This window comes from Rhinolophus ferrumequinum, chromosome 9 (genome assembly GCF_004115265.2).
Source record: "Rhinolophus ferrumequinum isolate MPI-CBG mRhiFer1 chromosome 9, mRhiFer1_v1.p, whole genome shotgun sequence".
Classification (NCBI taxonomy): domain Eukaryota; kingdom Metazoa; phylum Chordata; class Mammalia; order Chiroptera; family Rhinolophidae; genus Rhinolophus; species Rhinolophus ferrumequinum.
The window spans coordinates 17,981,016-17,995,530 of record NC_046292.1 but is presented as its reverse complement, the minus strand read 5'-3'; the positions used below and the strand labels follow the sequence as shown (position 1 = coordinate 17,995,530).

The following is a 14,515-nucleotide window of genomic DNA, read 5'->3' as shown; positions in this document are numbered from 1 at the left end:
ACTGTTGGTCCACACAGGTATGTGTGTACCAGACGTATAGCCAAACACATGCACTATCCCACACACAGGTGCCACACAGGAGACAGCTCAACCCACCTGCCCACAGGAGCAGCCTCAGCCCAGGAACATCTACCAGCCTTGCTCGGAGCAGAGACCCAGGATGTCCAGGCCACACCAAACAGACACAGCGCCAATGGAATGGGACATTTAATTGTCACTAGGGTGCTCCCGGGTTGGGGATTGCGGGGCCTTTGGCAGAGCCCTGGCTAATGGAACCAACAAAGGTGCCCATCAGACAGTGCCAGGCAGAGTGGCAGTCCCAGGGCCGGGCTGAGGACAGCCAGCACTTGGGCTGTTGCTTAAGACAATTTCTGAGACTACTGGGTAAGGAATGTTGCCTCTGAATGGAGGAAGAGGGAGGAAGAGGAGAGGCTTGGGTTGGAGGGAGGGGCTCCAAGGTCAGAAGGTTAGGAATAACAGGGAGTTGGTCACAAGGTCCTTCATGGCCAGCAATGGCTGGGGGAATGTGATGGCGAAGTCCCGTGGGCTGGCTTGGGCTCAGCTCACGCCAGTTTCAGGAACTCTTGCAGCGTGTTCTGTTCCACAGCCTCCACGAAGAGCTCATAGTCCTGGGGGAGGGGACAGGAGAGTGGTCACCTTAGTGTTGGTGCTTTGTCTCAGGAGACTCTGGCCTGAGTCCTCCTCCAACACTCTCTCCACCGCCAACCCCAAGGCCCATACCCCACAGTACTGGTCCCCGTTGACAATCTGGGGTGGGGTGGCCTTGGGGTTGCCAGCCAAGGCTCGCATCTCATCCCGCAGGGCGTTGTCCTGGGAGATGTCCACTAGCTGGTACTGGATGCGCTTGCCATCCAGGATGCGGGTCACCTCGCTCTGCTGGGACTTGATCTGGGGAAAGAGGGCGGGCAGGGGTTAGTGAGCAGGCTGAAGAAATTATGGGGGGTACCCTGGGTAAAAGAGGGGCTGTGGCCAAAAGCTTTTGTCCCCCTGCCCCCCACCACACCCTGGAGGAGGATTCTGGCCACTAGGACTGTGGAGGGTGAGTCAGGCTTATATTGGTGCAGAATGAGAGAGAGACCACCAAACATGGAGGGGGGTCAGAATGACAGAAATGGGATAAAGTTCAGGGTGGGGAGAGTCAGGAGCTCAGTCTGGGGAAGGCAGGGCAGGCCTGAGTGAGGCTGGTGAGGGGCCCCCCAGCCCCAGGTACACACACGATGGAGAAGGGCAAGTTAAGGACGCAGTCAGGGTCGTCCAGGTAGTGGGGGTGCAGAGAATGAATGTCCGAGTGACGGGAGATGGGCGTGGGCAGTTCACGCTAGGGCTGCGGAGGCCCCAGGATGCCAGCTGAAGGCGTTCAGGATGGGGCCGCGGGGCCCTCCCTGGGACCCGAGCAGGGAGGCCGTATCCCGCGCCTAGCCCCCCCACCCCCGCCCCGCCTTTGGGGCGGGTCCAGGCGCCCCGCGCTCTCCCCCAGCGAGGGCCCCCGGCATGCACTCACTTCGCGGGAGCCGGTGACCGACGTACTGTAGACGCGCAGGCCGCTCATGCTGCGGGTGGACGGACTGACGGGCGAGCGGGCGGACGGGCGGCAGGGGAGGCGGCAGCACGGCCTGGAGACGACGCCGCCGCGCTCGGGAGCGGTTTCCTTCCTGCTCAGCCCGCGAGTCACCACTCTCAGGACCAATGGGCGGCGCGGGCAGGGGCGGGGCCTGCGCTCCCCCTCCCTGCACGCCGCAGGTCCCCTCCCCTCCCTTCCCCCTCGGGGGCCGGGCGCGCCCAGGACCCCTGTGCCACGCAGGGCCACCCCCGTTGGCCCTTCTTTCAACTGGGTTCAGTGTAAGACCGGGAAGGGACCCGATGGCAGGAAAGGCCGTGAGGGCAGGGGCGAGCGTTTGGCAAAGGCCGCCTCCCCAGCCTTGCCCGTGTCTGCGGCACCCACCCCCAGTGCCACGACAGCGCAGCTCAGCTCCAGGTTTTAAAGGCTGTTTTCAAACCTCAAGTTCCCAAGCTAAGGAACCTCACTCCAAGGGACCCTTCCCCACAGCCCCCCAGGGGACACCCCCACTTGGCTAGTACGTCAGGACAGGAGGCACACCAATGCAGGGACAGCCCCTACTTGAGGTTCCCCCCCCCCAAGTCCTCTCCAATAAGGCAGTTTTAGACAAGGAAGTGTGGTGGCAGGAGACAGGGCCACACCCTCAAGGAGCCAGATGGAGGCCACAGTAAGAGGCTGCTAACTCTGGAAAAGGTGGAGGCAGAGGTTGGTGTTAGGGCTCCGTGTTACAGATACGTAGCTGGTTTGGGGTGGTCTCAGCTCAACCCCAACTCCACAGATGGCACTCCAAAATCACTCCTACTCTCAGCAAAAATCCGAGGGGTTTGGAGGGAGCAGACTCCAGCAACCAGTCCCTTTGGAGACTGCTCTTTCTGGGGTTGGACAAGACACCCCTCAGAAGTCCCCCCAGATCCAGTGCTTGTAGAGTGGCCCAGGAAGACAGCCCTAGCTCCCTGAAGCAAACAGTACCCTGCCTCGCTCTGGGGAAGCCACTTCTTCACAGCAACCCAGAGGCAGCTGACTTCCTCTCAGAAGGTTACTGCAACTCTTTCCAATGACAAACTTGCTCTATGACTTTGCAGCTTCGCCCACCACAAAGTTGTGTGCGTAGAGATCTTATTTGTCCCCACAGAACAGAGGAGCAGAAGTGGTAGAGACAGACATGAGGCTGGACCTGCCAAAGGTCCCTCCTTGCTGCTGTCTGGGGAACTTGGCTCATCACCCAGACATTGGCTTTAACAAGCCAAAATAAGGGGTGGAGTAGGGGATGGTGGTGATGGAAGGCAATGGAAAACTGAGGAGTCTGTTAAATTTTTATTTTGTAATCAAAATAGGCAATACAAACCAGTTGACATAACAAGAATTCATATAAATAACTGCTTATAAACTTTATGAGGAAAAATACCCGTGAGCATGGTGGCTGGGCTCCCAACACAGGGTGGAGACCAACCAGGCGGCTCTGCTTTTAGGAGGCAGGAGCCCAGAGGCTGAGGGGATGGCTGGGTGGGGCTGCTCTGAATGGAAGGGATAAGTCACTCCATAAATAAAACACAACTTGTAAAAACACTTAGAGTTCCATTCAGCCCAGGAGGTTGCCCTGACAGCCCAAAGCTTAGCAAGAATCTCGTGGTGGCTGATTCTGGGCTCCTTAACTGCTCAAGTGCCACCCCATCCCCACACATAGCCCCCCAGCTTGGCCTGGCTCCAGATCTAGAGGCGGCCTGGGGCCAGCCCAGCAACCAGATATAAACAATTGTGAGATGCACCCTAAACAAAGAGGCAAAAGAAATCAGAAAGCAAAGGGTCCAAAGTCCCTAGAGAAACAAAAAACCCCATAAAACACTGAAAGCTATACCGTAAAGCTGCCCTGTACTGGGTACTCTGAACCCTCAAGGAACCCAGAGCAGGAAAGGAAAAGGACCCCCACCCCCACCCCAAACACAAAAGAGGCACAAAGAGGGGGCTGGGCACCAGCTCCAGCCCCAGGCGGAGGGGTGAGCAGATTGGCAGCTGCCCTGTGGTATTCTGGGGGGAAAATCCTGCCCAAACCCAGAACCAGAGGAGTTTGCACTTCAAGTCCAAGAAGGGGGCTACCTGGACAGCCTGAGGACAAAGGAGAAGGGGGCTGTGCTGACCACATGGCCAGGGCTCCAAGGGCACGGGGCAGCAGGAGAGTGGGGTCTCCTGTAAAATAGCATGGTAGCACAGATGAAAGAGCCCTGGCTATAATCCCTAGGCCCCCAGTTCTAGTGGGTACTTTGCTAATGAGTAGGTCACCCTGAGGTGTCTGTGTGAACAAGAGCCCTGAGGAAGAAGCAGTGGGACTGGGCCTAAGTAAATTCAGAAAGCCAGCTCAGCTCCCCCGAAGGCTGGCACGTGGGGCCTGAGAATTCTCAAATGGCCACTGTGACTGGCACTCAGCCTTTCCAGGCCCCTCTAACAAACTCTGGGCATCAGCAGGACCAAGGTATGGAGTGGGAATGAATGTGGATCCATCCCAAAGGATGGAGAAGGGAGGTGAGCAGCCTGTTCTTTGATGTCAGCCTGGGGCTGGGAACAGTCTGTGAGGACTTATCAGGTGACCTGCAGAAGTTAATTAGTAACTCACCCTCAAAGGGTGAGTCAAGATGACAGGACAAATGCAACCCAACAGGGCAAAGCCATGTGTGGGGCAGGGGAGGCACAGTTCCCGGGTCAGCCCTCGGCCCCAGGTGCAGTCTCTTACCTCCCTTCCACCCCTTCTCTGAGAATAGCAGCAAACAGGAGGCAAGAGATTGTCGGGGCAGGACCTGCTGGACCGGGCTCTCAGCAGATCGTCCCTGGGGGAATACAGAGTCCCGTGCTTTACATTCCTCACTGTGTGACACAGTTTTCTCCCATGTCCTGGGCGTATCTATCTGACATGGCGGTCCTCAAATCCTCGATGTCACGGCGCAGCTGTTGAACCTCTTCTAGTTTCCTCCTTATCACATCCGGCTTCTGCAAATCCAGCGGAGTCCCCGGGTGCTGTGCAGCTGTGGAAGAGAGCATTTCGGAAGAATGTGAGTCAGGAGATGCCTTCACATGGAGGGGCAGTACGCTCGGGCAGTGAGGGACCTGAGGCCACTTTTAAAAAAGTAGCTGAGGATAGAGGGCTGAAAACCTGCTGCCTAAGGGCCACTTCTGGTTTGTCCGGCACCAAGGTACCCCATAAGGACAACTGTTCCCAAAAGATTTACTGAACATCCATCTACTTTATGAAACATGTAACTCCCAGAGGGCAGTGACCAGGCCCCTGGAGCCCTGTTCACACGTTACCAGAAGTATGGGAAAGTTGGATGGGGGTGAGAGGAGAATAAAAGCCACTCTCGCCTGGGTCCTAGCCTGGTCTGAGGACTCACAGTGAATGCCAAGGAGCAGGGAGAGATTGGGGTCATGGCCCTGGGCCCTCTGGGTCACAATGCTACAGACAGCCTGCAGATCTTGAAGACAACTGGCCAACTCCTGGTGCAGCTCAAATGCCAGCTGGGCTGTGTCTAGTGAAGACGGGGACACCGGTTGAGCCTGGCGCAGGTGTTCCTGGAGCGTCAGATTCTTCTCAATCAGGTCCTGGTTCTGTGCTGAAAGCTGAGCAGACAGGTGGGCAAGCACATTACCCCAGGACCAGGGAAAGGCAGAGTTACCTGAATCTGAGTGTAGATTTATGTACACACGTGTGTGGAGGGGAGGCTATGAGTCACAGGTGATGTCCCCCCTTCCCCACCCCTTCCAGGCTCAGCACTGCCCACCCCGCCTCCCAGTACCAGGCCTACTTCCGCCGGTAGGTAGGCTGGGCCCACAGGGCTCCCACTTTGGAGAGGAAACTGCTCCCCAGCAGACTGAGTCATGAGCCTCCAGGTTTCTGTTCAGGAACCAGAGAAGATACGCCCGCCCTCGCAACTCTATCTGAAGCCAGTCCCTCAGCCAAGTCTGTTAGCCAGGCTATTAGAGAAGGCTTAACGTGAGCCGTGAAATCTGAGGAGACACTGGTTTCAATCTCTCCCTGCCACCCTGACAAAAGTGGCCACCAGCCAGCCTGATCAGAGTCTCAGAGGAATACACAGAGCAATAAAAACATGACAGCTAGTGGCCACTGGGTGGGGGGCTGGAGAAGCTGGGGACCTGGAAGACACAGTGCTGGCTTGTGTCTTTCCTTTTCAAACCTTCACCTGGGCGGAGTCAGGCTTCACTACATAAACCAGTTATTCATGTATATCTGTGTCTCTTTCCTTCTCCCCTCCCTACCTCTGTTCTGTTTTAAAGACACCGAATCGAGTTCCTCTAGTCCCAGCCCTTCACCCACACTGGGCCATGTGACAGTCCTGGCTCTGGGCAGCTCCTTCCTAGGCACTTGGCCAGTGAACTTGGTCGCCCCCTGCTGACATCTGTTTACTCCATGAGGACTACCAAACCCTCAGTCTTCTTGAACCCTTCCCTCCCCAACCCCACAAATCTGTGGTTGCAGCAAGACAAAGGGAGAGAGAAGGACTTTCCCATCCAAAAAGCTTTCCTGGGTAATTATGGTCCCTCTAAGACAGGCTTAGGCCCTTTCATATAAAGGATGATACAATGTCCCTTCCTATTCCTCTGCCAAAAAAGCTCAGCAGGGACCTCTCAAACATGGGGGCTCTTGTGGGAGTAGGGATGGGGAGGGTACACAGAGAAATCAGAGCAGCAAGAAGCCTCGCTGACGCTGCTCACCTCTTTCACAGCCGTGCGAAGCTGCTGCAGGGCTGTCTCCCTCCGCTGGGCCTCCTCTTTCAGGGCCTGGCTGGTTCCTTCTTCTTCAGCCACTTCCTGTTCTAGGCTCTGAAGTCATGGCAAGGAGTGTTGGGAGAACACAGCAGGGGTAACAAGTCTGGTTCAGACCTTAGCACCTCTGGCCTGGACTATACAGTAAAGTCCCACCCTGCCCACACACCGATGCGAAGAGATTATCTTAGAATAGCCCCTGACCATGTATTAAATAGAGGCCAGCTCCTCAGCAGGGCAATCCAGGCCAATCGGACCCGTTCTTACTTTTCTAGCCATTTCGCTTTTCAAGCTCCACACAGCCTCCACTCCAGCCACACCACCACAGACTGACTGGCCTTCACCCTCAAAGGCTCCAGCTAGGATATTGTTGCTCAGTCCCCTTCCCCTTTGCCCAGACTTCTCTTCTGCTCCGCCTGTCACCCAGGAAACCTCCAAGGTCCACCCCAAGCTTTCCTCAATCTGCAAATCAGATTCAATGAATCCTACTCTTGCCCTACTACTCACCTCTATCAGAGCCCAGGAGTACATTTGCTGGTTGTGCATATGATTCCTCCCTCCACTAGACCATAACTTTCCTGAGGGCACATCCATTGGTTGAGTTCAATATTTATTAAGCACTTACTGTGACAGGCACTGAGGCTACCGAAAATACCAGTCTTTAAGGAGCTCACGGCACAAGCCCTTGACAATACTGTTTTAAATGCTCTGACAGAGATGAGAAGGGGTGCGAGAGCACACCCACAGGCACCAAATCTAGGTGGGGGTGGTGGGGGTGGTATGTGTGTGTAGGAATAGTCAGGGGGAAGGAAGTATTTATATTTTGTTATCTTTTGCCTTTCATTCTATTCATTCCAATTTCCCCCGAATTTTGAACTGATTTGAACAAATAAAGTATAAAAAAATATTTCTGTAATTGAAAAATTTTCTGAATTTTCCCATTTTGCATTCAAAAATGTAACTGCCAAGGAGAATGTCTCATCACCATGAAATACCCAAGGCAACCATTATGAATCCACCTAATTCCAACAATTTCACCTGACAATTTGCCTGATCATGGCCAAATGTACCATTTAAAATGTTGGGCTTTTTCAACCTTTATGGAACCTCAGGGATCTAGGAAACGTACTTTGAGATCCATTAAAATCTCTACTAAAAATCCGGGATTTTAAAAGGGTATAACCGCTCACTAGGCTTGACTATATTCTAACAGGACTTGAAATGGGCGCACTCCATAGACATCGCCCAACCCACACAATGGGAAAGGCAGGGTTGCAGCTGTCACTGCTCCTCACAGTGACAGCATTTTACCCATTTTGGTGGGAATCTCTTTTAGAGTCCAGAGAACCCACATGAACCTGCTTTACCTAGATTTCTTGGAGAACCCAATTAAGGATACTCCCACTCCGGCCCCAAATAGAAACCAGGAGTCATCTTTGATTTTTCTTTGTTCTTCAACCCCTACATTCTGTCAGTCACTGATTCCTCTCAATTTTATCTCCCTAAATCCCCTTAAATCTGTTCCCTCACATCCCCTCCTTTCTACGCTGCCTTATGCCAGGTTCCTTCATTATCTCTCACTGGGATTTCTGCAACAGTCCACTGGCCTCCAGCCTTCACTCTCTCCAAGTGCTAATCATCTTCCCCACTCAAGCCAGAGCTGCAAACCCGATCACATCACACCCCAAATAAATGCTATCACCTACCTAAAGAATAAAAGCTAACTTAACTGGACAAAGCTCTCCCATAGCCCAGTTCTCCATTCACCACCTTACTTCAACCCATCAACCTGCTTGCAGCTCCATGTGCAAACCCTGCTGTTTCATGCCTCTACGTTCCTACCTGCGCTGTTGCTTCTGTCTGGAATTCCAACACCATCTTATCCAGCTCCACTTCTTTGCAGGCCTAACTCTTCCTCCTCCTTCAAGGGCCATGACCTCCAGAGACCTTCTTTTGACCTCTCCCCCCCTCGCTTCTATGCTCCCCCAGGGTAACATGGACACTGCTCTCACAGCACTGTGCTGAAATCCCCTCCCAACAAGACTGTAGGCTAAAAGCACTGACTGGATCTCATTCTTGTTGTATTCTTAACACCGAGCAAACTGCATGGCAGAGAACAGAACAGTGTTGGCTGAATGTGAGATTCCATCATTAAGTCTTACCCACCACGTCCCAAGGACTCCAGCTCACCTGTACTTGTGAACGCAACTGATCCATCTTCTGCTGTTGCTTCTCCACAATCTAAAAGACAAAGTTATCAAGGAAGGCTGTAAGTACAGAAGGGTAGTGCAGTAGGAGGCAAGAGGCTACACTAGGATCTGTGGTCTGGCTATTAGCCCCACTGGCCAGTCAACAGTGAGACGAGGGTGAAGACAAGTAGCTCTACCTATAGAAACATACCCCAGATTCCCTATCCTGGCTAACCAGCTTCACACTCCTGTGCTCCAGTCACAAAAAGCAATGTAGTGTGGACTTATGACCCACTAGGGGTGGGTCGGGGGGGAAGACACCCCCACCGTGATGACTGTAGGTCAGTGGAATTAACTTTCTATATAGTCAGCATACATTCTGGTTCTTTGGTGAAGGACATGACTAAAAATTCAGTTTAACGAAGACTGCTCTATCCAGGGCTGTGATGGCTGTTACTTAGAGCTTTCATCACACTGACTGTCCGAGGAGAGAACCTGAAGAGGCCCCATTTTCTGTCCTCTGAGACCTCAGGTATTCTCTGAACCGTTTCTGAGTCTTTCTTTTTGCTGACCTGTTCAGGCCTTGGGTACCTCCTTCTCTGTTGAATTAGGGCCACTTCACGGCCCAGTGCAAGAGGTTCTGTATGGCGCCTGAGACATGAAGTGTATCAAGCTTCAGTGCACCATTTTGGAGCATCTAGTCTGGCTGGTCAGAGGCATGTCCTCCTCCCACTTTGCCTGCCTGTCATAAGGATGAATATCTAAAATGGAAACTTATTATGCGGGTGTGACCTCAAAATAGAAGAGAAAAGCTCTGGGTAACAGATCTTGGGTGGCTCAGGGACAAAAATTCATGGTTCCTTCCCAATACACAATCTTCTCTTTCCTCTCAGCCTACCCGTTACAGCCAGGGTACCCTCAGTCACCTTTCGGAGGGAATCACATTCCTTCTGCCAGGACTCCATTTCTACTTTTGGACCTTCTTCCTGTTGGGCTGGATGTTCTCCACTGGCCTCCACACAATGCTTATCTTGCAGGCTGAAAGACAGTGGCCTCTTCGAGAACTCTGAAGTCAGAGATGTGGCTCTGACTCCTGATTCCACTATGTACTGTAGGTTTGGGGCCACTTTGGCCCTTCTGAGCCACAGCCAAGGACAATGTGTTGTAATGCAGGGTGTGCCACACAGAAGCTACTCAGTCTGTATTAGTTCGCTTCTCTAGAGGCCAACATCTATACGATGGCCACCTGCCCAAGGCTCTTTCTTTTATTCTTTGTTTGGGTATCTAAAAAATAAACATTCACCACATGTATTTAAATTATAAAAGCCATACATGTATGCTGTAGAAACTTGGGAAATATATAAAAAAAAAAATCTCCTTTTTCTTGGCACACAGTCTGGGGCAGAGTCAACTTTGTCCCCTCACTTCTGACTCCAACCAATGGCCTCTTCTAACGGATCCCCACAATCACTTTCATCATAGCCCATCTGCTAAGATAAACAAAGGTCACTGTGGTTGAATATGGGATGAGAAATCCAATCCATCCCATTAGAAATTGGATTTGGTCCAAGAGGCTGTTGAAACACAGCCATCCCATTTTCAGAAACTGCTATTAATATGGAGGAGGCTCCCAAGACACCCTGAGAGTACATTACGGCTTCTTGTTTTGTTCTTAGGACCTGTTGTAGCAATCAGGAGCAATCCCTAGGCTGAGGAAAAACAGATGCCCCTGGTAGCCTTGAGCTTACAAGGTTCGAAATGTGGATAACCCCCAGTTCTCAGCAAATATACAGTAACTCATTTCTCAGTTTATAAAGTGCTTCCATTCAACATATACATACTCAAGGGATTATTATCCAGTATTATTACGATGCCAGGTACTGCGTTGGAGCCTTCCAAAGGATACAATGACAGGCCCTCCACTGCACCACCACACCCCCTACCCCCATTCCATCTCAAAGACAGCTTTCCTTTTACAATCCAAACAAAACAAAGCTCAGAGAAGTAAAAGTGATTTGCTCAAAGTCATACAGGTAGGGAGTAGGGTAGCCAGGACCAGCACCTAGCTCTCAACTCCTTTCCCCAACCCCACGGGGATATTTACCTATGTCTAGTGGAGGAGAATTCAGCTTCTCTCTGTCTCAGACTTTCCAGTTGGACCTCCTTCTCTCTGCAGGCTGCCTGGATCTTCTCCAGCAAACTCTCCAGCTCAGTCACTCTCTCCTGCAGCTCTGTGCCCTTCAACTCAGAATCCTTAAGCTGAGAGACAGGACCCCGTGCTTAGGTCAACAAGCAAAGGAAGACTCTGTCTGGGTATCTCAAAAAATTTGTAGTCTAGTGGTGAATTTGACTGACGTGAGTCTGGACATGACTCTTTCGGGATTTTCCTTTCAGGAAACCATGGGGTGACAGCATGCAGCAGGGGCAGAGAAAGTCTCCCTGGCTTGGCCACTCCCCGCTTGCCCTGGGTGTGCCCAGACATTGCCGCTACCTGCTGGCTCTGCTTCTGATGGTCTTCCAGGGTAGGCAGATCAGCCAGGTAGCGCTCCAAGGTCTCAATACGCTGCTGCTTTTCCCGGTTCTGCTCTGATTCCTTCTGACATTTCTTTTTCAAATTGTTGATATGTTTATCACGACCTTTGACCTAAGGAAAGAAATGTCAAAAATTTGTCTCCGTTGACTCCTCTAGGGCACTGAACATCAACTTTTTTCGAATTACCATCGTCTCTGTCCTTAGGGCTATAAATGTTTTCCACTGCAATGAAGACAGGAAGCTGATCAAATTTTGCCATTTAAGATTAGGGCATAAATTGCAGAGTTAGCACATCTGGACTTTCCAAAGTAGGGCAAGGAAGAAAGGCTCCCTAGGCAGTTTTTAAAAATTGCCCAAGCACTTCTGTATAATAAAACATTTGTCTGGTCTTTGTCTCAGGTTCCTGGAAGGTAACTTCTAAACTCTTAGAATTTCCCAAAAATAAGAGTGTCTTTGTTATTCATAGTGGGCCAGAGCCCAACATGAATGCATTTATACTACGAGATAACTCAGAATGGGGGCTGGTACTAGAAAGATCAATGGAGTTGAGCCCAACCTCTGTGAGGACGGCAAGTGATTGAGTTCAATCACACCCATATAATGAAACCCCAATAAAAACTCTGGACACTGAAGCTCAGTGGAGAACTTCCAGGTTGGTAAACACATGGATGTGCTAGGAGGGTGACATGCCCTGATGCCACAGGGAGAAGGAACACAAGCCCCGCTTTCAGGACCTTTCCAGAATTTGTCTCTTCATTCGGATGGTCCTGATTTGTATCCTTTATAATAAAACTGCAATCCTAAGCATAGCACTTTCTTGAGTTATGAGTTGTTCTGGCGAACTACTGAACCTGAAGTGTTCATGGGAACCCCTAGATTTGAAGCCAGTTGCTTAGAAGTATGGGTGGCTCGGGGAACCCAGAACTTGCAGTTTGTATCTGAAATAAGCCCAGTCTTGTTGGGGACTATGCCCTTAAAACTGTGAAGTCCGATACTAACTCTAGGTGGTCTGTATCAGAACTGAATTGCAGAAGTATATACAACTTCCCTGTAGACGTACAAGTCTGGTCTGTTCTGATTAAATAGGTAACACACTCCTCCATAAATACCACACATGATGTAAAGCTATGCAATCATGTGGAAGGGCTAATGAGACTGCAAACTCCTTGATAGGAGGGGCTGTGTCCATTTGTTTTCATCATACCCCCAATATACAGCACAGTATTTGGCAGAAAGCAAGCACTCAATCAAGATTTGTTGAAAGGAGACTTTTTTCTTCACTATTATGTCTTTTTCTTTGGCTTATGAAAAAGGAAGCTGGGGGACACAAGAGAAAGCAGAAAAAAGTCAGATTTACTGATGCCAAAGAAGAGGCACAGGCCTAATTTACTAATTTAATGAAAGATAAGACAGTACTAAGAGAAATCCCTGAATATCAAGCCCAACATTTTACACCAGATACAATCTGTACTCTTCAAGCTCTGAATCAGTGATTCTCACGTTTTCATATGTTATTAGAATCACCTGAGAAGCTTAATGAAAATGCTGATAACGAAATTTGAATGTAAAAAATGGTGTACTGACCACAGATATTGATCTCTTCTCCCCAAAACATCTCTAAAATGACAGGAAGGAAATAAAGCAGTAACTTTAAAAAGTCACCAGAGAAGGAGACAAAAGTACATGAGACACTTCAACATGTTTTCAGAAGAGGAAAGTGGACGGCGTGGGGGAATGAGCGCCTCGGAGCAGAGTGCTAATCTGCAGTGGGAGTTCAAATCTGGTAAACAATGTGCCTTGTACAACCCCCTAGGACCTCTGTACTCAAGGTGCCAGGTACCTCTGAGGTAGGTTACCAGGCACAGACCTGAAAAATAGGGGGACTTACTGAAAGTCTATGTATAGGGTTAGCTGGATACATCCTCACCCAGGTTTCTCCAACAGCAGACTGGAGATCTGCTCTCTGGAGAAATCACATGAGAGATTCCAGACTCAGGGACATCAGTCATAGCAGAGGGACCCAGTCACTGGGTTGAAAAAAAGTGTAAACAAAAATCTATGTACGGAACCGCAGGACTCTAAACCTAATTTCCTTCTCAGTGTCCAGAACCTAAAGGCCAAAAGCATTCCTGCTGCCAGCCTCCCCACCAGGCAGCAGACTGAAGATTCTCTTCTACAGAGAGAGATAAGACATTCAGATACCAATATCTGAGGGTTCCCAAGTGAAACTGAAATGACACTTTAGTCTGATCATCCTACAGTGAAGTCCACCAGCAACTACCAGGAACCCAGAGCTTCCACCCAGCTTTTGACTACTTCACTTTTAAATGGACATTCTTAAGTGTCTATTCATTCAAGGATCATCAAGCCTCTAATATAAAAGACACTAAAACAAAATAAATAAAAAGTACCTGAAGGAAACAAGAAAAAAACACAAGTAGATGTAGACATCCCAAAAAGTATCATCAGTATAGTCAGAGAGGTAAGATATTGCCTCCATGAAACCAAAACAGCAAAAAGAAAAACAAAACAAAACAAGAGAAGAATACTATTCAAATATAGAGATATATACTCATATATCAGGAGAAAAAGAAGAGTTGAGGATGGATATCTTTGTGGAGTGGGCCAGGCACAGAACCACTAAGTTTTATTATAAACATGTTGGTATTTAATTATTTCACTTAGATACATGTATTACTTTGATTAAAAGTTTAGTTTTTCACAAGCCTCAAAGTCCTTGCTGTGCCATGGTACCAACATCACCTGGGAGCTTGTTAGAAAAGCAGGATCTCAAGCCCCCTCCCTTCCCAGAGCTACCGAAGATGGATCTGCATTTTTAATAAGATTTCCAAGTGATTCTTAAGCATGTTCAAGTTTAAGAAGCACTGCTCTTGTTTATTTTGATGCAAGTGGTCCAGAACCAAACATTACTAAACTGACCCCCCAAGAACATCTGCAAGCTGTGAACAGAACCAAAAGGTTTTAAAATTAGCTCCTTTATGATGACCAGTCTCACCCTAAGGCAATTCTAAGAGCACTGGCAAAAATGTAAAAACTCCAAAACTGACTGCATACATGGAATTCTTCTTTCCTTTTTAGGTAGAATGAAGAGAAACCATGCTGAATGATGTAAATTTATAACAGGTATTTAAACATCTTTCAACAGTACTGTCTGGCATGACTGCCCAGGCTGGTTTTCCACGTAGGCCAGCTGGTGGCCCATTACAACTTGGAGCAGTGAGGGGTGTTAGGTGTAGTAGTTTTGTGGAGATGAAGCCAAAAGGAAGACCTCCGTATCTATGAGACAAGTCCTGCATGAGAAGTCAGTGTAGGGTCTGACCCAATTGGCTCCTCCTGGTTCCAAGAATGGGAGCCAGAAACAGCTTCGGGTTTGGCAGGAGAGGGCTGACCCCAAACTCCTCTGTGAATTAGAGAGCTATCAGC

General features: G+C 49.9%; 2 protein-coding genes across 3 annotated transcripts in view; both read right to left on the bottom strand.

Moving 5' to 3' along the window:
- Positions 1-189: 189 nt before the first annotated feature.
- Positions 190-1,695, bottom strand: SH3BGRL3 (SH3 domain binding glutamate rich protein like 3). Its single transcript, XM_033114673.1, has 3 exons — positions 1,523-1,695; positions 742-909; positions 190-629 (listed from the first exon to the last, which is right to left on the bottom strand). Exons 1-3 carry the CDS (start codon positions 1,568-1,570, stop codon positions 564-566), a joined length of 282 nt encoding a protein of 93 aa, XP_032970564.1. The 5' UTR covers positions 1,571-1,695; the 3' UTR covers positions 190-563.
- Positions 1,696-2,886: 1,191 nt separating this feature from the next.
- Positions 2,887-14,515, bottom strand: part of CEP85 (centrosomal protein 85) — a 28,606-nt gene continuing 16,977 nt past the window's right edge. For both annotated transcript variants that reach the window (XM_033115208.1, XM_033115209.1), the window contains 7 exons: positions 11,030-11,182; positions 10,643-10,797; positions 9,465-9,576; positions 8,540-8,590; positions 6,299-6,406; positions 4,960-5,185; positions 2,887-4,593 (listed from right to left, as the gene is read on the bottom strand). In XM_033115208.1, the coding sequence (XP_032971099.1) occupies positions 4,433-4,593; positions 4,960-5,185; positions 6,299-6,406; positions 8,540-8,590; positions 9,465-9,576; positions 10,643-10,797; positions 11,030-11,182 (966 nt within the window). In that variant the 3' untranslated portion in view covers positions 2,887-4,432. The remainder of the gene's footprint in view (positions 4,594-4,959; positions 5,186-6,298; positions 6,407-8,539; positions 8,591-9,464; positions 9,577-10,642; positions 10,798-11,029; positions 11,183-14,515) is intronic.